The sequence below is a fragment of the Oryza sativa genome, chromosome 3, assembly GCF_034140825.1.
Source record: "Oryza sativa Japonica Group chromosome 3, ASM3414082v1".
Taxonomy (NCBI): Eukaryota; Viridiplantae; Streptophyta; class Magnoliopsida; order Poales; family Poaceae; genus Oryza; species Oryza sativa.
The window spans coordinates 2,630,737-2,655,260 of NC_089037.1; the positions used below are offsets into that span (position 1 = coordinate 2,630,737).

The following is a 24,524-nucleotide window of genomic DNA, read 5'->3' on the forward strand; positions in this document are numbered from 1 at the left end:
GGCTTCCTCGGCTTGGCGGGGTACTACCGCAAATTCGTCCACAACTACGGCACCATCGCTGCGCCCCTCACCGCCCTGCTCAAGAAGGAAGGATTCGCCTGGACCGAGGCAGCCACGGCGGCGTTCGACGCCCTCAAAGCCGCGGTCTCCTCGGCGCCGATCCTCGCCATGCCGGACTTCACCAAGGCCTTCACCGTGGAGTGCGACGCCTCCTCCCACGGCTTTGGCGCGGTCCTCATTCAAGACGGCCATCCGCTCGCCTTCTTCAGCCGTCCTGTGGCGCCACGTCACCGCGCCCTCGCTGCGTACGAGCGCGAGCTCATCGGCTTGGTGCTGGCCGTCCGGCATTGGAGGCCGTATCTTTGGGGCCGGCACTTCACCGTCAAGACCGACCACTACAGCCTGAAATATCTTCTGGATCAGCGGCTGTCCACCATTCCCCAGCACCATTGGGTGGGCAAACTGCTGGGCTTCGACTTCACGGTGGAGTACAAGCCGGGCGCAGCAAATACTGTGGCGGACGCGCTGTCTCGTCGCGACACCACCGAGGACGCTTCTGTCTTGGTGCTGTCTGCGCCACGGTTCGACTTCATCGAGCGGCTTCGCCAAGCACAGGACGTCGACCCGGCGCTGGTGGCGCTACAGGCGGAGATCCGCTCCGGCACACGCGCAGGGCCGTGGTCCATGGCCGACGGCATGGTCCTGTTCGCTGGCCGCCTGTACCTGCCCCCAGCGTCGCCCCTGCTCCAGGAGGTCCTGCGCGCTGTCCATGAGGAGGGACATGAAGGCGTCCAGCGCACTCTCCACCGACTCCGCCGGGATTTCCACTTTCCTAACATGAAGAGCGTTGTGCAGGATTTTGTGCGGACCTGCGAGGTCTGTCAGCGCTACAAGGCCGAGCACCTCCAGCCTGCCGGTCTTCTCCTTCCACTGCCGGTGCCACAAGGAGTGTGGACTGACGTCGCACTGGACTTTGTCGAAGCGCTGCCCCGTGTTCGCGGCAAGTCCGTCATACTGACTGTGGTGGACAGATTCAGCAAGTACTGCCACTTCATCCCTTTGGCGCACCCATACTCGGCGGAATCCGTCGCTCAAGTCTTCTTCGCCGAGATCGTCCGTCTCCATGGCGTTCCACAATCCATGGTGTCGGATCGCGACCCGGTCTTCACGTCCGCGTTCTGGAGCGAGCTGATGCGTCTGGTGGGTACGAAGCTCCACATGACGACGGCCTTCCACCCTCAGTCCGACGGCCAGTCGGAGGCAGCCAACCGTGTCATCATCATGTACCTGCGGTGCCTTACTGGTGATCGCCCCCGGCAGTGGCTGCGCTGGCTCCCGTGGGCGGAATTTGTCTTCAACACCGCCTACCAGACCTCGCTGCGGGATACCCCGTTCCGGGTGGTCTATGGCCGCGACCCTCCCTCCATCCGGTCGTATGAACCGGGGGACACCCGCGTGGCAGCTGTGGCCAAAAGCATGGAGGAGCGCTCAGAGTTCCTGGAGGACATTCGCTACCGCCTGGAACAAGCTCAGGCCATCCAGAAGAAGTACTACGACAAGTCCCATCGTGCAGTGTCGTTTCAGGTTGGGGACTGGGTCCTTCTGCGTCTCCGCCAGCGCGCCCCAGCGTCCCTGTCGCTGGCAGTCTCCGGCAAGCTGAAGCCGCGGTATTTCGGGCCCTACCGCATCGCGGAGATGATCAACGAGGTGGCTGCTCGCTTGGCATTGCCGGCCGGCGCCCGCCTTCACGACGTGTTCCACATCGGGCTGCTCAAGAAGTGGCACGGCGCGCCTCCAGACGCTCCCCCGCCGCTGCCGAACGTGCACCACGGCGCGGTGGCCTGTGAGCCCGAGCGAGTCATCAAAGCCCGCTTGGCCCGTGGGGTGCGCCAAGTTCTGGTCCAGTGGAAGGGCACTTCAGCGGCGTCTGCTACCTGGGAGGACAGGGAGCCATTCTTCGCCCGCTACCCTGCTCTACAGCTCGAGGACGAGCTGCCTCTCGACGGAGGGGGAGATGTCATGTGGGGGCGCACATATGTGCGACGCCGCAGAGCGCGAGACGTTCGCCGAGCTGCGGAACGCGCGGCGCGCGCAGAGGCAGAACGCGCGGCTGCGGCAGATCAGGCCACGGTCAGTGGCTAGGATGGAAAGGATAATTAGTTTCCTGTTATTAGCCCTTGCATTTAGGAGCAATTAGCTCTTTGGTTAGTTGGGCCTTAGGCCATATATCTCTGTAATCGGCACATTCCAGAAATTAAGCAATTTGGTTATTGTCCCAATTCTTCCCTTCTCTCGTAACTCTCAAGCCTGCGGCGGAGGGGCAAACCTCGCCGGAGAAGACGGACCGTGGCTACGAACTCCGTAGCCAGGGGCCAGCTACCCTAGGGATCAACGCCCTTGACAGTAGAACTCTGAATTCAGTTCTGAAAGAGCAACCTTGTATCCACCAGTTGCAGTTAGGTATGCTTCTATCACACTGCATGGTTCCACCGTCAGCAATCTTAATCTGCACTGGATGTGATAAGGTCTGAATTCCTGCCAGCTTTCTAGCCACTTGCTCATCAATGAAGGAGTGAGTACTTCCACTATCAACAAGCATTAAGAGTTCCAAGCCCTGAACCCAACCTCTCACCCTAATAGACTTTGAAGATTCCACTCCAGCTATTGCCTGACTTGAAACTGCCATAAGAGTGCCCTCAGCTTCAGCCACAATATCATCACCAACTGGGTCATCATCTTCTTGCAAAGCTTCTAAAAGCTCTTCCATGACATGTAACTGTACTGTTGAGGCACATTTGTGGTCCCTTCCCCACCTTTCACCACAAGTGAAACACAGCCCCTTAGATTTTCTGTAAGCCTTAAGTGAGGACAATCTATCATCTCTGGGAGTAATCTTAGCTGCTTCAGGGGTTTTCTTATCCTCATTCACAACAGGTCTCACTGGTAGAGGTGTCAAAGAAACTTGAGCAGTGTTCCTGAAATTGGACTTCACTGGAGTAGAGAACTCCAACCTTCGAGTTCCCAGCATTGCCTCCTCCTGTAATAAAGCCAAAGAGCAAGCAGTATCCAGATCTTGGGGGCGTTGCACCATAATTACAGTGTGAATAGCATCCTTTAAACCCTCTACGAACTTAGTGACGAAGTACACAGGCTTCAGTTCACTATCGTAAGCAATCAATTGGTGCATCAAGCTATCAAACTTATCCACATATTCAGTTACACTACCAGTCTGTCTAATGTGTATGTATTGCCTTATCAGCTGTTGATGCCTATCCCTAGAAAACTTAGCACAAACTTTCTCACAAAGTTCTACCCAAGTGACTCCTATTAATTGGGACCTAACTGACTGCAACCAAAATGAGGCATTCCCAGAAAAATTGAGGGTGGCTATCCTAACCCAATGAGCAGGGCTGACTCCATAAGTATCAAAGTAGGCTTCACAGTTTTCTCTCCACATTTGGGGGTTATCTCCATCAAATTGTGGACATGGCATAGGAGGTAAACCAGTGCTTGTGCCCACAGCACTACCAGTAAAAGCAGTTCGCATGGCTGGATCATGGAAATAAGGAGCAGGTGTGGAGAACAAGATTGAGTTCGTACCATTGGCCGGGGGTGGTGATTGGGGATGAGACCCAAGCACCTCCGCCCGTATTTCAGCAGCATTGCGGGCGCCCAATTGGGCGGTAAGGTCAGGCTTCGGCTCCGCCTTGTTCAGGAGTTGAAGCTGATCGAACTGAAGCTGCAGATTTCCAACGGTGGTCGCCAGATCAGTCACCTTCTTCTCGAGCTGTGGCTTCCACGAATCCACTGATGTCTTGAGGTTCAGCATATCCGCGCGGGAGTTCTTCTCCAGATCCACCAACTTGGAGTCCGTCTCGGTCAGCTTCTTCAGGATCAGATCCAGCTTGGCCTCGTTCTCCATGATTTTGAACGCTTGCTTGGTTTGATACCTTGGCTTTTCTAGTTTGACGCAACGGGATCCACTTCCCCTGTTCCTAATCCAGCAAACCGAGAGGGGCAAGTTACCTTTTCGCGGATTTCAGCTGCAAGAGCCGATCTCCAATCCCCAATCGGAACCCTTTTGCTGCCGGATCAAGAATTGGGTGGGATAGTAGGCTCTGATACCAAGTTTTGTCAATTCCTCTCACAGATCACAAGAACAGATAGGTTATCGTCGACTCGACCCAACCGGATCGAGCGCCGCCGCCGCCAAGCCGCCACCAATTCAATTCATCGATGATTCGAGTCACGGATACATTGAGTGTTTTATACCGTATCCCTTCTCTCTCTCTCTCTCTCTCTCTTACAGCCAAACAGTATTACAGCTGGCGAATTCTTTCCCCTATTACAAGAAAGATGTTACTTGGCCCACATTGGCCCACTATAGCGAGGGTTAGGAACACGAGCTCGAATGGGCTTCTTTGCTGTAGCGCTTGAAGTCTCTTCTATCTCCTGCTCTGCTGCTATCTCCAGTTCTACTGCATTGTTCTCCTGTTCTCCATCAGGCAAGATCTTGACAGAAAGGTTTAAGCGACCGAATTTTTAGACTAAATTAAGACTTTCTACAGTAAAATGAACACAGTGAGCTGCATTTCTACAAGAAACAACAAAGTATTGTTTCATCAATCATCTTGAGGCCGCCATCTGATGGTGCAATCCAAAATAAAGGGGTGCTAAACTAGTCGACCATTATTAAACACTCTAATCCTACAAAGTACAGACCAGTAAAAAAATGCATTTTTTTCTTCAACAATATAACTGTATGAGCTTTCAATCAAAAGCCGGGTTAGCATGCTGCCTTCTGTCTAAGATTAAAAAAAGAAAAAAGGATACTGTAACAGTAGGACGGGGGAGAAGGGATACCTACTTGAAGGTCGAGGGGGCAACGGCGATGGGGACGACTGTGGAGACATCGGTAGCCCTCTTAAGTCGGCGGTAGCGTCGAGGGGTTGGCTCCTCAGTACCATCGGATGGATCTTGATCGTCGCTGGCTGGCGGACCGGGCGGAGCGCGAGAGGCAGCGACGGATTGGAAGGGGCGGAGGCACGGAGAGGAATGGGAGGGGCGGCGAGGGATTTGCAGGGGGAGGTCTTTCCCCGTGTGCCATTAAAAAAGATGGTGGCTGTCTCTGTGTCACTAAAAAGTTCGAGCCTCCCTCTATACCATCGTCGAACTTTATCGCGTCCTCCACACCACTCCGTCCGTTTTTTTCCTAACGGTGGGTAACGGTGCAGCAAAATGACTTTGTTACCCTTTGAACAAGTTTGCTCCCTTCTTTGCTCTTGTCCGGATTTGGTATAGAAGCAATTTCGAGTGATTATTTTCCTTTTTCTCGAATTGTTTTTTTGGTAGGTTTGTTTGGCGTGAGCAATGGTGAACGACAACGAGCAGGTGGTGAGTGGTGACGATCGCCAAGGCCAGCCCGGACACGTCCGAGAGGAATTGCCGCATCTGCTACCTCGGCCTCGACAGCGCCGCCGCCGAGTCCGGCTCCGGCATGTTCCTCGACTGCTCCTGCAAGGACGACCTCTCCTGCGCCCATAAGCAATGCGCCGAGACCTGGTTCAAATTCAGGGGCAACAGGTAATCTCTGGAACGCCGTCGTGCCCACGGCGCTCTGGAACGCGCACCGGAGCGACGCCGCCACGACATCATCTTCCTCCCCGTCGATCTGCACCACGCCAAGTTGAGCTGCCGCGCCACCATCGTCGTCTCATCACCACGACCAAAACCCCTCAAGAACCCCCAAGATTGATGCACCATGGACGGAGAACGGCATCATCTTCTCCAACTCCGGCCGCCGGCGTCAAACGTCGATTCCGCCTCCTCCGGTGAGCCACTGTACAATTCCTCGCGCACACACCATCCCTGTGGCCTCACTAACCTCGTGGACACACATGCATGCTAGATCTTGGAGACGTTTGAGCTGTCGCCATTCTCCCGGAGCTCCGCATCGCCGTCGAGCCGTTCCAACCGAAGCTGTCGCCGCGCAGGAGGTAGCGTCGGCCGCCGCAGTTGAACCTGCGCCCAGCCGCTGCGCAGCGCCGGTCGCCACCTCCATGACGTCGGTGCCGGTGGCCTCGCAGAGCGCGGAGATGGCGTTCACCGATGACACCCTCTGCACCAAGAACGCGTTCACGGCGAGCTTGGACAGCTCCGCCGACCAGAGGTTGGTGGTGATGATCCGGTCGACGGGGACCCATTGCGCGTACACGTCCTTCAGCGCCTGCACGGCGGCGATGTCGCGGCCACCGATGAGAACGCAGGTCAGCGACGGCCGTGCCCTCCGCCAGGAACTCCAGGTTGGAGAGCACCTGGAACTCGACGACATGGGCGTTGTGCGCGAGGATCTTCTCTATGGCCTCGGCCGTCTTGACGGGGACGGTGGACTTCTCGACGACGACCTTGCTGGAGCGTGACGAGTCGGCGATCATCCTCGCCGCGCTCTCCCAGTAGGCGAGGTCGGCGGCCTTGCCGGCGCCGCCTCGCCGCCTTGCCGCCACGCCACGCCTGGCCGCTTGTCCACCGGTGCCGCCTGGCCTCTCTCTGAAACAAAGCAGAGACTGCAAAGGGCAAGAGCGACATTTTTCCTATCCAGACCCACATGTCAGAGCTGCCAAACGGTTAAAGCTATATAGAATAGCGACGGAATGGTGTGGAGGGCACGATAAAGTTCGACGATAGCATAGACGGAGGCACAGAGGATGATCGAACTTTTTAGTGGCACAGAGGCAGCCACCATCTTTTTTAATGGTACACGGAAAAAGACCTCCAGGGGGAGGGGATTTTCGCTTGTTCGTGGAGCTGCGAGTTCGCGGGCGGTCCACGGGCACGTTTATGCAAGTATCTGAATAAGGATTTTGCCTTGTGTGTAACACAGTCCGCGTCGGATTGCATTTTTACCAAAAATCAGTAAGGTTTGGGGCTGTTCACTTTGAATCATTTTCAACCATATAATTTTTTGTAAAATTACCAAAAAAAATATCTACATTTGATTTGTTGTCAAATTTAGTAAATATATAAAAAATACTGCCAAAATTTTGCCAATATTACCATTGCTAAAATTTGGTAAGGTTTATTTTGGCTACAATCTAAGCGGACCTTTGGTTTCTTTTCCAAATCACATCCGACACTTTTTTTTTACCAAAAATCAGTAAGACTAAATCTCGAATAGCCATATATCTTCAAATGTTTCTTCCAGCAAATATTGAGCAGATAAAATTCCTGATGTAAAATATTTTTTATGGATGGAGTGCGTGAAAGAACAGTACACATCCTATCTTACTGTAAAGTTATAACCCACTAATTCTAAAATTCAACATGTAAACATGTCAGCTCACCATCCACTGGCAATAATTATATACAAAACTTATGTAAGCATGCAACATCATATATAATTCATTGAATTCTACAAATCAACAATCAATCATCTTCCTTCACATTATTTTTCACAATATTTTTAACATATATATCCACCATTTTTAATACTTACCATATATTTATCCATATAATCATATAATCACAGTGCGGGATATCATATTTCATCTAGAGTCTCATACAGACTCTACTAAATTTATTCTCTCTTAACATAGGCTGAGTTTGAGAGAGGGGGATAAAGAAGATTGGAGAGATACGCAAAACGAGGTGAGCCATTAGCGCATGATTAATTGAGTATTAACTATTTTAAATTTCAAAAATGGACTAATATGATTTTTTAAAACAATTTTTCTATAATTTTTTTTTTGCAAAAAATACAACGTTTAGTAGTTTGGGAAACGTGCGCGCGGAAAACGAGTCACAATCTCCCCAATCTCTCCCCAATGTCCTTTGAAAGAACGCAGCCATAGTGTGACAAACCAGTTTTATTTGTTGTTAACACCTAAAATAATTTTTACTTTTAGCTTAATTATTAAAAAAATAAAAATTATTTAGTAATTTCTACAGTAAAACGCGGGGAATCATCTAGTTTCCTTAATAATGGAGATAAATGAATCGATCCTAATGATATCCCCATCGGAAGACTGTCAGCTTCACACTGCTAATCAAATCAAACAGCCAACAAGCATGAAGAAAACTTGATATTTTGCATAAGAGTCATAAACGAATGATATGCATGCACATTCCTATCTAGTAGAAAGCTACGGATTATTATCACGATCACAGCACAGCCATCAAGCAGCACATAAGCATCGACTATACAGAGGTTGGAGAGTACCAAAAGCGGCTACTCACTGGCCGAAGATCCCGAATTTTTTTTATTTATAATTTTTTTTATTAAAAGTTTTACAAAAATAATTTTCCATTTTGAAAATTGACGGAAATAGTCGCCTACCGCCCTCTGGGAGGGCGATTTTTAAAAATCGCCCTCCCAGAGGGCGGCGAAAATGACGTGGCAGACGGCCGTTCGCTCTCGGGCGACGGCCGTCAACGAAATTTGCAGGCGGCCCCCTTGCCGCCCTCCGCGAGGGCGATTTTGTACTGTGCGGGGGGCCGCCTGCAAATGGGCGGCGAGGGGGGGCATGGAAATTTGCAGGCGGCCCCCTTGCCGCCCTCCGCGAGGGCGATTTTGCACTGTGCGGGGGCCCGCCTGCAAATGGGCGGCGAGGGGGCATGGAATTTTGCAGGCGGCCCCCTTGCCGCCCTGGGGGAGGGCGATTTTGTACTGTGCTCTATATTTTTTTTATATAAATATCAATAGTTATCAAATCTTTTTATATTGAAAACTATACAAGATTAAAATCTCCAAGATTGGTAAAATACAATTTTATTATTTTTTAGGGCATATTTGGAATGTTACCGTACAAATATTTTGTTAATGCCAAAATATAAGCAAGTTTTGGCACTACCAAATATTTGGTAAGGTAAAATTGCATTTGATCATATTTGGTTTGCTGCCAAAATGTAAAATTGTAGTGAAGAATGTTGTACATAATCTCAATTCTAGATTACGTATTACCAATTAATAGGCTTCCATTTTCGTGTGTGGTGTGGTAGTGGGAAAGAAGATATGAAGAGGTTGCCTTCAGATTGTCAATTATATAGCGTCGTTTTCACTGCAATATATGTGAACTCAATGAGATACATTATTCATTAGATGTGACAAGACGATCACGCGTGGGCGTGATTCACTTTATGTCAACAGGCAGCGCCGAAAGTTGATAGTGATAACTCGAGCTGCCGCTTTTCATGTGTGCTGTTGTGGACTGTGCGCGCTACTGGATATGGCACTACCGTGAAGCGCCGAAAGTGTGTTGTTGTGAGCATAAGTTGTTCAAGCACCATACGAATGAAAAGAACTACGTAGACGAGACAAACACAAGTAGTACTGCAGTAGTAATAGCAAAAGTAGTACTGCTTTACAAGTTTGTAAGCCAAAAGAAACGGTCACATAAGGACTGAAGAGGTAGAACACTACTGACGAGGCCTCTTACCCCTGTCCCTCCTACCCTGCGCCCTAATGTGCCCCTGGGAGTACGTGAGTCGGTCCGGGGGTACGGCACGGCCAACCCGTCCTGCCTGTACAGGTGTGACCTCTGGCTGCTCCTGAGTGTGCGCCTCTGGAGCTCCTCCAAGCTGAGAGGAGCCTAGTACGTCCTGGTGGTCTGCACCGTGCAAGTCGTCGTCGTAGAACTGGCTAGTAGGACCAGTCCTACCGGCGTGAGACGAAGAGGCCCCAGTACCGAAGATCCCGGCTGCAAATCCTGCTGGACAAGGACCATCAGTTTCGTATAGGTATTTAACAGTATTAATAAAAAGTAAAGTACCGTGTGGGCGAGGGATCGACGCTCCGTGAGAGGAAGAGCTGGCGAACGCGCCTGAAGAGGTGGCGAACGCCCCTGCGGAGCTCGCGGAAGCGCCGGTCGTGCCTGCGAACGCGCTCGAAGGCATACGAGGTCCTGCGATGAGGAAACGTGCAGTTAAAACATGGTGACACATTCGTGCAAAAGCTGAAACAAAAATGAACTAATATCTGGGCTGAACTGTACCGTGCGAAACCGGTGCTGTAGGTCGCACTGCTCCGAAGCTAGGGGCGCTCGAAGACAAACGAGGTCCTGCTCCGACGGTAGGACCGCGAGGCCGTGGGTGTACCGGACCAGCTGGAGGTACGACGTCCACGGCGCTGCGACAGGAGAAGACGCGCATGACCGCACGCATCTTCTCCTGCATCCGGTCGAAGGTCGACCTCTGCTCAACGTCAGTCAAGTGCAAACCTCTGTTCAACCTCACCTGGACTGCGGTGATATCGGCACTGATATCCCGTGCCGCATCAGCCTATGCAAGATGGAAATAAAAAATTCAGTAGTTGTCCTATATTATGCAAGATAAATGACATAATTGTTGGAAGTAATACAAATTGGACGTACCGCCACGAAGTAGTCTCGGTCACGGTGCGTGGGATACGCGTCCGTGACAGCGGCAACGTGCGGCTCTGGGGCGTCTGGAGTGAAGGTCACACGCGCACGAGTGCGAGGAAGGTACCAGCGAAGGTAGTCACGGTAGTTCTCCTCCGTGTGTGGGAAGAGCTCGTTGATCACCTCCTCTGTAGCTAACACCCAGTCGTCAACGTACTGCTGTACACGTGGAGCCCAAAGTGCGCCTGCTAGCTGTCCCCGTCGAGTCAACCTGTGAAGAGAGGTAAATTGTATGGCTCGATGATGTAATTATCATAAAAATTTAGAAATGAACAATCCGAACTCACGAGTGGTCGGCAGGGGGGACGGTCGGCTGCACGTTGCCGGGAAACACCTGCCTAAGTCCGAACTGTCTCATCACACGCTGCGGCCAGTGAGGCTCAACGAAAATGTCGAACACCATCGGCAGGATGGTGAGCCAGTAAGCCTGGTCGCGTGTGCACAAGGACGAAAGTCCTAGCGGTGCTCTCGCAGCGACGGCCTCTTCTGTGTACGGCTCCCAGATGACGTCGCTCGGCTGGAGACGGTCAAACTCGAACACGAAGTCCGGGTAACCACGTCTCACCTGGACGTGAGCGTAACGACGCTGCAATAAACATGATCGGAATTAGACATGTTATGTGAAGGAAAAAAAAAGAAGAGGACTGATAAACTTATAACGCAGCGAAGTTGCACTAACCCCACGTCGACACCAGTAAGTCCCCATCGTGGGACCGTCCTCTGGCCACTGCGCGCTGCGACCAACCCCGTAGGGTGCGCTGTCCACCACTGGTCGCCCTATGGCAAACCTCTCGGCTGCCCAAAGCTGAAGCAACATAGGACAGCCAGCGATGATCGCTCCCGCGTCAGTCTTCGTGCACGCCTCACAGAGGGCACGGTACGTGGCTGCTAGCACGGCAGAACCCCAGCTCCACTGCGGCACGTCCTGTGGCTGAGCATCCGCGATGGACCGTGCGTAGTGGACCAGCCGGAAGTCCACAGCGTGCCCGTGGGTGCTAGTGAACATCACCCACCCGAACAACCACAACAGGTACGCCTCAAGGGAGCGTCGGACCGAGTAATCATCAGCGTCAGGGTGCAGAAGGTCCGCCTACAGTTAAGAATGAAATGTTAGTACAAAACACTGATCCGGTCGCAAATAAGCACGTATGATAATAACAACTTATTTACTTACAGTGAACTGGAGCAACCAAGCCTTGCTAGGCCCGACTGTAGAGTACGGAGGAAGGGTGGTGGTCGGTCCTAGGTGTGGAAGGCGCATCACCTGCTCGAAGCGCGCAGTGATATCCTCCTTCCACCCAAAAACACCGTCGATGGGACCAACTGGTGCTCCCGCCAGCGGTAGCCCGAGCAGGTACGACACGTCCTGCAGTGTCGGAGCCATCTCCCCACAGGGAAGGTGGAACGTGTGCGTCTCAGGTCTCCAGCGGTCTACAAGAGCGGCAAGGAGTGACCGGTCTGCATCCCACCGCTTCGCTGGGTCACGGTCGTCCGCCGCCGCCTCAACAAGCCTACAAAGTGGTAGAAGGCCTGCCGCACGCAACCTGTATAGAGCAAACTTCAAACATAAGTATAAAACAAAGCAAAGTTGAGTTGAAATGTGAACATACGCGTACCAAGGAACGTGACGGGGGTCGACACGCAACCACTCGCGCGACGTGCGTGGACGGAAGGTGCCGAGCTGTGCACCCTCGACTGCTGACAGGAACGAGCGGTGGTTCCTGTCAATCCCACGGTTCAACAGCGCCGGTGTGTCGTACGCCATACCTGCATCAAATAGGTTGATCAGAAACATATAAATAATTAGTTCAACATAAGTAATAAATGTTCATAAGCGAATTACTAACACATATTAAACAAGAGTACAAACAAACAAAAGTGTTTAGTCCGAACACTCATCACGATAACATTATGATACAACACCGAATAGTTCGCAATACTACTAGTACAACAATAGTCGGAGGTACTCATTACAACAAGATTGAATTGAAATTACACGATAGAAGTATTTAGTCCGAACACTCATTACATCATTTTATTTCCTAAATCGAAAGCATTGTTACACCATGGAATCGCCTGCTGCGCGACGACGCCTTGGCCTTGCGCGCCTGCTTGTTGTTCCTTCACCAGGTGGTCGCCTACCATCACTTGCCTGTCCAGATAGACTAGCATCTGCGCCGCTTGGAACTTCTGCATTCTTCGGGCATGTCTTGTAAGTATGGCCGCGCAGATCACACTTGCTGCAGCGTAAAGTCCTCCCACCTGCTTCTGACTCATCCATATCATTTCTGATGCGTCTAGTTTGGCGTCGACCCTTTTTCACCCTAAACTTAGATGGATCTGGAATATAAAAAACTTGGGCACTCAGCGTTGTGTAAGATCCTGAGATCCCGAACCCATATATCTCCTCACTCCATGTATGAAAGATTGCTTCTTTCCTGAAATAATTTGAGACGTACACATTGGGAGATATGCCACAATCACCGGCAGCAGCAAGAACGTGTGAGCAAGGAAGGTGATGAAGCTTCGGCTTCATACAACTGCAGGTACATCCACCATCCGCCTTCAAGACACATTCCTGCACGGCTTGCTTGCGATAGATACCACGCCTGCTCCTATCAACACACATTATTTCATACCGATGCACTTGTGTGCCTTGAGCAACAACTCTATGTCTCCGTGCCTTTTTGATTTTATCTTCCATGTACTTTGTCACTACGTTGCCAAACACTATGTTGTTATCGGCCATGGACGGACCAATTTTCTTGTATCGATCCCTAAAGTAGGCTTGCGTGCCGTGAAGGATGAATTCAACAATAGCAACCAATGGAAGTACCCGAACTCCTCGCATTACCCAGTTGTACACCTCTGCCAAATTGGTTGTCATTATGCCATACCGAGATCCATCGGTGTCGAACAATAGAGCCCACTTCTCCTTAGGCTCATTCTCAATCCACTGAGAGAAATTTCTGATGGCCGACCCTGACCTCCTTCTCATTGTTGGTGGGTCATCATGTAATGCACCAAGAGGTATGGGAGGCTCGTCACCTTCAACTTGTGGTCTGCGAGATTGCTCATCTGTTTGCTTCGTTGTCAACTCATCCAACTTGTCCCACAACTCATTAAATTTCTTCTCTTGGTTCTGTGCACAGAGCCTCTTAAAGAGCTCCATAAGATGCTTGTTCTTGAATTGCTTGTAGAAATTTGCACCCATGTGACGCATGCACCACCGACTCCGAACATCAGGCCACTTAGCTGGAAGTCCCTTCTCATCCCAACCGTTCTGCAAGTAGTCAATAGCCCGCAACATACCCGCATGACGATCATGTATAAGGCAAACGTTGGGCCTCATACGCACCACTGCAATGTGCACTCTCTCTAGGAACCAGTACCAGCTTTCAGTGTTCTCACTCTCTACAAATGCAAAAGCCATAGGTAGAACCTGGTTGTTCCCATCACACCCAATTGCTGTCAATATCTGACCTCGGTATTTACCTGTCATAAAAGTTCCATCTATGCATAGAACAGGTCGACAATGCACAAAAGCATTGATGCAAGCACCCAATGAGAAAAAGGCTCTTTGCAGCACACTCTTTGTTCTATCTTCAACCGATGTAAATGTATGTAGGTCATAGTAAGTATTATTATTCCTCTGGGCAATGGTGGCTAACAAACGAGGCAAATTATCATAAGAAGCTTCAAATGTGCCATACCTCATCTCAATGATCTTTTGTTTGGCTCTCCAGGCCTTTGCATAGCTTATGGTGTACTTGAATTTGTTCTCGATGTGCCTAATAATTGATTTTGGTTCAAAGCCAATGTTACCAACAACACTGCTGTACATCTCACTTGCCACAAAAGCTGAAGTGATGTTTCGGTGATACTTCTCCACCCCTTGTAAGTAGCACTTGTGCTCGGTCACAATGCTAACTTTCCAATAATCATTCCATTTACCCTTATATGCATGGACACGCCACGGACAATCTTCCTTCATGCACCTCACTTCATACACATAATTTGTTGACTTGACCACCCTAAACTCTCTCTGCAATGAAACTGCCCAATGCTTCACCGCCTCCTTCATCTCATCCTTATGAGCATACCTTGCACCCTCAATTACCTCGTACTCCTTATACTCCCAGGGTACATGATCACCCTCTGATATAACAAGACCAGAGAAGTCCTCATTTGCCCAATCAGTGGCCATTACATCACCTTCCTCATCGGATGATGCGTCGTCCTCCGCTTGCTCATTATCCGAATCTTCCCTCTCCATTTCATCAACAATTATACCGACTCTCTCCCCCTCATCCGCCATGCCCATGGCCTGCTCCTCCCTTGGTTGATTTTCCTCATTTTGCATCGATGGTCCAACAACATCCCCTGCATTGCTAGGACCCTCCACATCTTCGGTTTGCATTGAAACATTTGTATCTTTCTCTTGTACCGACACAAATATAACGAGGGGCCATGACCGTTCAAAAGCCATTTCCACATACCGTCTCCAAGCAGCAGTGCTGTCCATCGGCATTAGTTCCCAAAAATAACCTTCTATTGCACGACTCACTACAACAGATACTGACATTGTGTAGACTTCTTGGTCTATTCTAAATCCTCTCAACAACCAACTATAAATTGACTGAAATGTTCTCTCCGCAGGCCTATCGATGCCCTTAGATGTCATTACAAAATCTGACAGATCAACACCATCTGGACCAAATCTAATATTTCCTTCACCGTGAACTATCTGAAATGTGACCTTACTTGATATTGTGCCTGATGAAAACAATAACTGCGTTAACCTCGCATTTCTGTACTACGCCCTAAGTTACATTCTCTACAATATTGTTCTCTAAATTTCTAAAAGTAGGTTACATTCTCCAGATCAAACTAAACTACATCTTACAATTAACACTACTGTCTATGTCTCAATTCATACTATTATATTCTATGCTCTGGATCTACACATATGTGCTGTGTGCTACAGATCTGCTAAAATATATGGAACTAAAACTAAAACGCAACATATGTACTCAAACGTAATATATTAGTACAAATGCAAAAGATGTATGGGAGCATACCTGTGATGAAGTGAGCGAACCAGCAGGGCTTCGCCGCTCCCCTTCTGCTGCCCTCCCCTCTCTCTCTCTTTCGTTTTTTTTGGATTTTTAGTGAATATAATGAAATTTCATAGGGGAGGGGCTGGGCTTTATAGGGGGGAGGCAAAAATCGCCCTCCCCCAGGGCGGCAAGGGGGCCGCCTGCAAAATTCCATGCCCCCTCGCCGCCCATTTGCAGGCGGCCCCCCGCACAGTGCAAAATCGCCCTCGCGGAGGGCGGCAAGGGGGCCGCCTGCAAATTTCCATGCCCCCCCTCGCCGCCCATTTGCAGGCGGCCCCCCGCACAGTACAAAATCGCCCTCGCGGAGGGCGGCAAGGGGGCCGCCTGCAAATTTCGTTGACGGCCGTCGCCCGAGAGCGAACGGCCGTCTGCCACGTCATTTTCGCCGCCCTCTGGGAGGGCGATTTTTAAAAATCGCCCTCCCAGAGGGCGGTAGGCGACTATTTCCGTCAATTTTCAAAATGGAAAATTATTTTTGTAAAACTTTTAATAAGAAAAATTATAAATAAAAAAAATTCGAAGATCCCGAAGCAGCTAGTCGACGGCCCAGGCCCATTTAAAGTCGCTTCCCTTCACCAGTGTGGCCATGGCCCATTTGAGAGGCCCACGGCCCACATAGAATCCGTCCCATTATCGCCATTCTCCTCCCCGCCGCCAATCTGCTCCGGCATCAGGTACATGTGCCTCTTCTCCATCTCGTTTGATCGAAAGCAAATTGGTTTTTCTTTGTCCTATGTGGTAGTATTTGTTAGGCTGTTGTGATGCCATCTGGCTTTTGAAGGCACATCTGCAGCTAGATCAATCGCACGCAGGACAGGACGATCGATCAATCGGCTTGGGAGTTGGGAGTCTCATCTGTTTGTTGTCGCCCTCCTCAAACAGAAGCCTTGCTGGAGGTACTCTTCTTCCTTGCACATAGCTGCTAGATCTAGGTAGCTACTATTGTTTAAATCGAGGGTTTGCCTCTCAACAATTCACCTTGTTTTGTCCTTGCCTTTTTCTTGTAACTAATCTGGATGTGTATTTTCATCCCTCGAGAGGATATCCATTCGTTGATTGCATGATATCTAAATAATTATGATTTTTTTTAAAAAAAATTGACAGCATAGATTAATATGAAATATATATTCAGTTCAAAAAAATATGAAATATATCACTCCACAAGCATGCAAAACCAAACTGGCAAACTCAACTTCTGCAAGTTGCAACAAAAAGAACAAATTAAACTAAAAATAGTTATCGTGCATTCACAGTTATATTTGTTATAACTTGTAGAAGTTGAATTTAAACTTGCACATTTGTGGAGTGATATATTTCATATTAATCTATGTTACCAATTTTTTTAATTTTTTTTATGATTATTTAGTTGAGACGCACGAAACGAGATGATATGCTGATGAAATCACTCTCCCAACTAATTTCACCTTTTCTTTTTACCCCTTGGACTGCGTGGTATTTGTTTGTCTTTTCTGATGCCATCTCGCCTTTGAGGGCACATCACATCTGCAGCTAGATCTAACGCATCATATATAGGACGCACAATAGAATTTGGAGTCTCATCCGTCTGCTGTCGCCTGCAAGAGGTACTCTTCCTTGCTCCGAGTTGCTAGCGCTATTTACTTGTTTGCTCTGAATTGCTAGATCTAAGTAACAAGTATCTAAATCTCGATGAGTTGCCTCTCAACAAATCCTCATCTTTCTATTCTCTCCTCTCTGTACTAGTAACTAATTTTGACTTGATAAATATATTTTGTCCTCTCCGTTGTAACCAATTTTGCCTTTTTCTTATTTTCTCCTCTCACAGTCACAGTCCGTCTGTATGTATCCGATGATGGAGTCGACTTTGGGCCACTCGCGGCGATTTCTGAATCTGATCGTCGGCATGTCTGGTGTCAAATCGCTCTGCTGCATCGACCTGATGCACCAGCCGTTGTTCAATCCAACAACACCTACTACACAGCCACCAAACGGCAACGGATCGCAATCCGTCCCCCAGACACCAGCGGCTTTGATGATGGAGCAGCTTGTGGTTCCTGCCTCGAGTTTCAGCTTCCAAGCTTCACCTTCAGCACCCAACTACGACCAACGGAAGATTGAGTGCTTCCCCCTGACCGGTCGCCAGGTGATCTGCGCGGACCAGTTGGGGCGCACCTTCCACTGCGACGCGGAGAGGGGCCATGTCAGGAGCATTCCCTGTCTCCACAAGCCCAAGTCGATGCCCTTGTCTCTCTTCGTACCCAATCCTGATGTCGACAATGACAAGGACCTTAATCGCTAGGACTGGGGCAGCAGCCTCTTCGTCATTGAGAGGTTCCCAAAGTCTGAGGTTAGCTATCAAGTCGAGGCCTTCGTCTACCGCCATCCCAGTCCAGCACGCTACTCCAGGACCTGGCACTGCGAGCTCCTTCCTCCTCCGCCGTATCTCCATGAACCCAACAAGTACAATCGCCGCCTGGAGATATGCTCCTATGCAGCACTTGGCTCCTCAAGCATTTGCATATCCGTCAATGGCATCAGCACCTACCGCCTGAACATCGCAACCCAGACATGGGAGGAAGTTGGCAAGTGGACCCTTCCCTTCCACGGCAAGGTTGAGTATGTGCCTGAGCTTAATCTCTGGTTTGGCCTCTCTGCCGAGTCCCACCACTTGGCTGCTGCTGACCTCTCCTCGTTGGAATTGGACTCCCAGCCACAGCTACTAGTAGGACCTTGGAAGGAGCTTCACCTGCCGGAGGAATGGAAGGAATGCGAGGATTCTCAGCTTGTCAGTCTGGGCTTTGGCAAGTTCTGCGTCGCAAGGTTCTTACACCCTAATGATAGGATTCACAAAGGCGAGCTGGGCGATGAGGAATTATCTAGCCAGAATTGTATCACTGTCTTGACTGGTGTGGAGGTGGTGCCACGTGTCCCGAATGCCAACGTCAATTCAAATAGCAGCGGCAGCGTTAGCAGCAACGGCATATCGGAACTCCGGATGATCCCTCACAAATCGAGATGTCACACTTCTAATGGCACTATCGTCCATACTGTGTTCTAGTAATTTCGGGCTTTGCTTTCAAGACTTCTGTTTTATCCATTATGTTTTGTCTGAATAACTTTTGGAGTTGAATGCAAGAGATAATGGCATTTTTACCTTTGGACTTGGATCGAGTATCTCCTTGTGTTCATTGTATGCTAGTGGTATTTGTTTCCTCATCTCCCATAATGGCAGGTTATATTACCATACTAGAAAATAGATGCGCCAGTTAACGTGCCCGTGGATTATATAACCTGCTCGTACTATTTAGTACTTCCAGGTGAGGACATGTTACCTTGTGCAACCGTGCACATGCAATACACGTTTCCTGTAAATTATGCCATAGTAATCATATAAAGACCCTAAAAATTTATTGCATTTTACAACAATAAATATCACACAATACATACATACTAAAAATTAACTTTATATACTATAACGTAGTTTCACATACTACAAAACGTTAATGTAAAGCAGCTAACTTTGCCAAATATATAATGTCATATATAGCTTGATAAATATTTGAAAAGCTCATAGAAATGTGTCTTTACGGCATTGAAATGAAGTCCGTTGGCTATAGTATTTAATCGAAAAGTTCTCCACATCTCCAGCTCCACTGTATACATAATAGCTTCTCTTCACCTACAGCCACTTCAAATATACCCATCTTCATCTATAATTAAAATAGCATTTACATGATCATCACTAAATTTATATCACCCGCGGTGCAACCACTAGAAGTTCATCTCTCTTTCACTTGAAAAAAAAATATGTTCATCAAAATAGTATCCAGAAAATTATCATCAGAACAGTATTCAACACGGTTGCCTTACTTGAAGTAAAAAGGAGATAAGAAAGTGCGAACATTCTGGAAACACCTCTACATTTGATGTTACAACTATGCATACCAGTAACGTAGATTATATGAGCATGTCTCCTTGCCTATATAAGATTAGGTCTATATAAGAAATGAGGTTATTTTTTATAACAAGTTAATGTTTTCTCCTTTGCAGGTTATTACTCTAATTACCCGATGGCAAAATCGGAAAAAAATACGAATAGAAAAAAAAGCGCGCGCGGGGAGGAGGGCCAGCTGGCGCGTACGCACGCATTAGCCACCCCCAATAAAGAGAGATCTGCGGTGGGGCGCGGCCTACGCATCCGGCGCACACGCGTGAACTAGGAGGCCCCTAACTTATGAGGTGGAATATCAAAGTTGATGTGACTTATGGGATGAGGATTTTTGCAACTTTCCCTTCAAATTATTCCCTCGAAAAATTTAGAAAACTATTCTATTTATTTTGGGCCGAAATACCTCCAGCCGGCCCATCCCTTCTTTTGTTTCCTTCCCTCCTCTGGTTCCTGGCCCTAAGCTGATTCGCTTCACCAGCTTGGGCAAGGTCCATTCAAAGCGGCCCACGGACAGAAGCCGAGCCGATCTCCTCCCCGCCGCCATTCTGCTGCGGCGCGGTGGAGCATCATCCTGGCCCTTCTTCCCCTTGTCCGGCCTCGCTCCTCAGGTCCGCCGCTTGCATCTTCATCTTGTTTGATCGAAAGGCAATTCCTTCTCTTCCTTCTGCGTGGTATTTGTTCGTCGTCTTTTCTGAAGCCATCTCGCCTTTGAGGGCACATCACATCTGCAGCTAGCATAGGACGCACAATTAATCGAATTTGGAGTCTCATCCGTTTGCTATCGCCTGCAAGAGGTACTCTTCCTTCCTTCTTATCGACATACAATATCCTGGTTCTTTCCCTTCTCTATGTAATTAATTGTCTCTTTTTGCTTCTTTTGACGGTTGATTAGTAAGTCCTGTGCCGATCGACTCGACGATGAGCCTCTCGTGGCGATTTCTGAATCTGATTGTGGGCGACAATATGCCTCAAACCAGATCAATTTGCTGCATCGACCTTACACGACAACAATTCTTTCAGCCGTCACCACCAGAATCAGCGGTAGCGCAAGACTCGACTGCTCAGACACCGGTGGCAGCTTCAACGATGGAGCGGCTTCAGCTTCCGAATCCGATCTTGCGCCTGTGGAATAGATACTTCTTTCCGCTCTCAGAGCACAAGATACTCAGCGTGGACAAGTCCGGGTGCTCCTTGCTCTTTGATGCCAACACACGCCACTTGGTGACCATGCCATTCCTTAACAAGCCCAAACGGGATCCCATCTCCCTCTTCGTCCCAAACGGTGATGGTGACGATGGCGGCAGCATCTTTGTCATGGACAGGGTTCCAAAACCAGAGATAGGCAGCCGCGCGCAAACCAGCGATCAATTCGAGGCCTTCATCTATCGCAAGAATTTTGTCGACTGCCAACTCCTCCCGCCACCGCCATACCTCCGTGATTACAAGCACTGTGAGAGGCGCCACAAGATCAATGCTTATGCTGTGGTCGATGGCGGCTCACAGATATGCATATCTGTGGAGGACGTTGGCACCTATTGCCTTGACACGGCGAGCCACACTTGGAGCCAAGTCGGCGACTGGACATTGCCCTTCGACGCCAAGCTCGAGTATGTACCTGAGCTCAAGCTCTGGTTTGGTTTCTCTGCTGGTGCCCAGCACTTTGCTGCTTCTGACCTCTCCTCCATGGATTGTCAGTCCCAGCCACAGCTAGTTGGTCCTTGGAAGGAGCTTGAACCACCCATGGAATGGCGGGAAACGTATGATTCTCAACTTGTCAATCTGGGCTCTGGCAGGTTTTGCATCGCAAGGTTCTTCCAAACTAAGCGAGAGGGCTGTTATGACGAAGACGATGTATATCTTTGGCAGGATGTTACGGCCTTGACCGGTGTGGAGGTAAAGCCGTATGTGCACGATGGCAGTTACAGTGGCAGTGGCAGTGGCAGCAGGAATGGCGAAGTAAAACTTGAAATGCACACTCACAAGTCGCTGTGTCACATGACTGAGAGATTTGGTATAGATGATGTATTATGAATGATATTGAGGCTTTGCTTTCAAGCAGATATTCCTTGTTTTATCCGCTATATGTATCGTCTGCGTCTGAGTAGTTTAGGTAATGTATGAGCTATCTAATAAAGATTGGAAAGTGATTGAAGAAAGAATTGAGAAAAAGCTTAGTAGTTGGAAAGGTAAACATTTATTTGTCGGGGAAAGGTTGGTCTTGATTAATTCTGTACTTTCAAGTTTAGCTATGTTTATGATATCTTTCTTCGAGATACTCAAAGGGGTTCTTCAAAAGATTGATTATTATAGATCACGGTTCTTTTGGCAAGGTGATGATCATAAGAAAAAGTACAGACTTACTAGATGGGATATTATTTGCCAACCTAAGGATCAGGGAGGCCTTGGGATTCATAATTTGGAATTACAAAATAAATGTCTTTTGAGTAAGTGGTTGTACAAGCTAATAAATAAGGAAGGGGTTTGGCAGAACTTATTGAAAAGGAAATATCTTTATAACAAGTCTATAACCCAAGTGGACAAGAAATAAGGTGATTCCCATTTTTGGTCAGGGCTTATGAAAGTCAAAAGTACTTTTTTAGATATGGGCTCTTGGATTGTGAATGATGGGGAACAAATAAGATTTTGGGAAGATAAATGGCTAGGTAACTTGGCTTTCAAGGATAAATTTCCATCTTTATATGCTATAGTCCGAAGGAAATCATCCACTATTGCCACTGTTATGGGATCTGTTCCGCTTAATATTTCTTTTAGAAGAGCTTTAGTTGGTCAGAATCTTGTATATTGGCATGAGTTGTGTGCTTCTATTGTACATATTCAATTAAATCCTTCTTCTGACTGTTTTAGATGGAATTATCATCAGAATGGTAGGTTCTCAGTAAGGTCAATGTATCTAGCTTTAATTAACAATGGTTATGTTGAGAGGAACAAATATATATGGAAACTTAATATGCCGCTTAAGATTAAAATCTTTATGTGGTATTTGCTTAAGGGGGTTGTGTTGACCAAGGATAATTTGGCGAGACGGAATTGGAATGGTAGCTTAAGGTGTTGCTTTTGTATGAAAAATGAAACTATTCAACATCTCTTCATGGATTGTCATTATGCAAAATTCATATGGAGAGCAATTCAGTTTTCTTTTGGTTTTAATCTTCCAACTAGTATATCTTATATATTTGATGGGTGGCTTTTGGGGATTGACAAGAAAAAGATTAAACTGATACTGGTTGGAGCTTCTGCCATTTGTTGGGCTCTATGGTTGAGTAGAAATAATTTGGTTTTTAATAAATCACCATCTATTTCATATATGCAGGTAATTTTCAGGGCAACGCACTGGCTCCGGTTTTGGGCACAGCTACAAAGGTGTGAGGATGGTGGGGAGTTTCTAAAGGTTGCATGCCGCAAGTTGGAGTCGATGGTTATGCAATTATTTGCCAATTATGGATGGAGGTTCACAAATAGACTTCAATAAATGTGTTCTCCTTATTTTGGCTTAGTTTCCTCTGTTTTTGTTTGGTGTCCTATTTAGCTGAACTACGTTCTTTTCTGGATTGATACAATGTAATAATTGGTTGTAGCTCTTTTTGAGCAAAGGCTGGGATGTTAAATTCCATTATCTAAAAAAAAATCCGTACCTTATTGCAATTTAAGACATGAAAGTCTCCGGGTGGTATTATGTTAACTAGCTGAGTAGCCCACGCAATTGCGCGGCTAGCATCAATTTAAAATTATCTACTTTTTACAAATAATTTTATTTAAAATTATCATTCAATTGATTCTAATAATTTTGTAGTTTTTAAAAGCCACGTCAGTCGCTACCCCTTACTTCTTTGTCACATTTTTATTTGCTTACTCGATCTACCACTGCTATTCATCATCTTTAAAACTTTAAAAAAAATTAGGCCTTATAGTTTTTAGAGTTCATTGTCTTGTTGGGTTTTGTTTTCATAATTTTTAGAAGTATCGTCAAACATCGCCAATTTACTACTCTACGGCTCATCCGCTGCCACCTCTCTTTATTGTCATTGGGATTTTAAAAATCAAACATAATTATTGTTTGTGTTTTTTTTACTTTTTATAAGTCTCGTCAAATTGTTATTAGCTTCGCCACTATACTGCTCTACAGCCCACCCGTAGCCTCCCCTCCTTAATGTTATTGAGATTTTAAAATTGAACATGATTATCATTGGGGTTTATTTTACTCTCCATAAGTCCTATCAATCGACGTGACCATGTCGCATAACGGCATGCCCATTGTCACTGAGATTTTATTTGAGGTTTTGTTTATAGTTTCTAGATATCCCATCAACCGCGAACACACTCCTTCACAGGCCTATTGCTTCTCTCCTCTTTATTGTCATTTGTCATCGTTGTGTTCTAAATGGAATTTTTTTTTATAATTTTTAGAAGTCTTGTCAAACGTTGCCTCCATACTACTCTACGGTCCGTCCACTGCCTCTTCTCTTTATTCTCATTGGGATTTTAAAAATCAAACGCAATTACCGTTTGGGTTCTTTTTTTACTTTCTAGAAGTTCCATCAAACTGTCAGCGGCTTTACTACTGTACTCATGTACAGTTCGCCCGCTGCTCCCTCTTTATTGTCTTTGAGTTTTTAAAATTTGAACATGATTATCATTGGGGTTTATATTTTAATTTTTAAAGTCCCGCCAACCATTGGCTTTATCTGAGTAATATATTTCCTTTCCCCGAAAAAAAAGTCCCGCCAACCATTGTGACCATGCTGCTTAATGGCCCGTCCATCGTCCCTCTTTTTAATCATCATTGGAATTCTATTTGGGGTTTTGTTAATAGTTTCTAGATATTCCATTAACTGCCACCACTCTAATCTTTTACATGCATGTTGCTTCTCCTATATTTATTGTCATTTGTCATCATTTTATAATTTGTAGAAGTCATGTCAAACCCTATCACCATACTTCTCTTCGGCCTGTCCACCGCCTCTTCTCTTTATTATCATTGGGATTTTAAAAATTGAACATAATTATTATTTTAGTTCATATTTTACTTTCTATAAGTCCCGCTAA

At 47.5% G+C, this 24,524-nt stretch overlaps 4 protein-coding genes, 1 long non-coding RNA gene and 1 pseudogene across 5 annotated transcripts; 2 read left to right on the forward strand and 4 right to left on the reverse strand.

The window, feature by feature from the left end:
* Positions 1-2,350: 2,350 nt before the first annotated feature.
* LOC107280439 (uncharacterized) lies at positions 2,351-5,080 on the reverse strand. Its single transcript, XM_015775425.3, has one exon. The coding sequence runs from the start codon at positions 3,920-3,922 to the stop codon at positions 2,351-2,353; it is 1,572 nt and encodes a 523-aa protein (XP_015630911.1). The 5' UTR covers positions 3,923-5,080.
* A 584-nt stretch (positions 5,081-5,664) lies between these two features.
* On the reverse strand, positions 5,665-6,554 carry LOC136355569 (UDP-glucose 6-dehydrogenase 3-like; annotated as a pseudogene).
* A 2,265-nt stretch (positions 6,555-8,819) lies between these two features.
* Positions 8,820-11,716, reverse strand: LOC136355572 (uncharacterized). Its single transcript, XM_066308289.1, has 7 exons — positions 11,587-11,716; positions 11,092-11,502; positions 10,700-10,998; positions 10,365-10,623; positions 9,987-10,272; positions 9,765-9,896; positions 8,820-9,701 (listed from the first exon to the last, which is right to left on the reverse strand). The coding sequence occupies exons 1-7, from the start codon at positions 11,671-11,673 to the stop codon at positions 9,412-9,414; spliced, it is 1,764 nt and encodes a 587-aa protein (XP_066164386.1). The 5' UTR covers positions 11,674-11,716; the 3' UTR covers positions 8,820-9,411.
* Positions 11,717-11,723: 7 nt separating this feature from the next.
* Positions 11,724-15,170, reverse strand: LOC136355571 (uncharacterized). The gene is made up of 2 exons (XM_066308288.1): positions 12,029-15,170; positions 11,724-11,956 (listed from the first exon to the last, which is right to left on the reverse strand). The coding sequence occupies exon 1, from the start codon at positions 15,094-15,096 to the stop codon at positions 12,472-12,474; it is 2,625 nt and encodes an 874-aa protein (XP_066164385.1). The 5' UTR covers positions 15,097-15,170; the 3' UTR covers positions 11,724-11,956; positions 12,029-12,471.
* Positions 15,171-16,961: 1,791 nt separating this feature from the next.
* LOC136355573 (uncharacterized) lies at positions 16,962-18,685 on the forward strand. Its single transcript, XR_010739853.1, has 2 exons — positions 16,962-17,115; positions 17,337-18,685. It is a non-coding gene; the product is annotated as an uncharacterized lncRNA (long non-coding RNA).
* A 1,861-nt stretch (positions 18,686-20,546) lies between these two features.
* Positions 20,547-21,491, forward strand: LOC136355874 (uncharacterized). The gene has a single exon (XM_066309054.1). The coding sequence runs from the start codon at positions 20,547-20,549 to the stop codon at positions 21,489-21,491; it is 945 nt and encodes a 314-aa protein (XP_066165151.1).
* The last annotated feature ends 3,033 nt before the right edge of the window (positions 21,492-24,524 follow it).

Coding starts and splice junctions, on each gene's coding strand:
- LOC136355571 (XM_066308288.1), bottom strand. CDS start 15,096: ATGACATCTAAGGGCATCGATAGGCCTGCGGAGAGAACATTTCAGTCA.
- LOC136355572 (XM_066308289.1), bottom strand. CDS start 11,673: ATGCGCCTTCCACACCTAGGACCGACCACCACCCTTCCTCCGTACTCT. Junction 10,999..11,091: donor CTTACTGGTGTCGACGTGGG/GTTAGTGCAACT, acceptor TGTTTATTGCAG/CGTCGTTACGCTCACGTCCA. Junction 10,624..10,699: donor GTCCCCCCTGCCGACCACTC/GTGAGTTCGGAT, acceptor CTCTCTTCACAG/GTTGACTCGACGGGGACAGC.
- LOC107280439 (XM_015775425.3), bottom strand. CDS start 3,922: ATGGAGAACGAGGCCAAGCTGGATCTGATCCTGAAGAAGCTGACCGAG.
- LOC136355874 (XM_066309054.1), top strand. CDS start 20,547: ATGGAGCGGCTTCAGCTTCCGAATCCGATCTTGCGCCTGTGGAATAGA.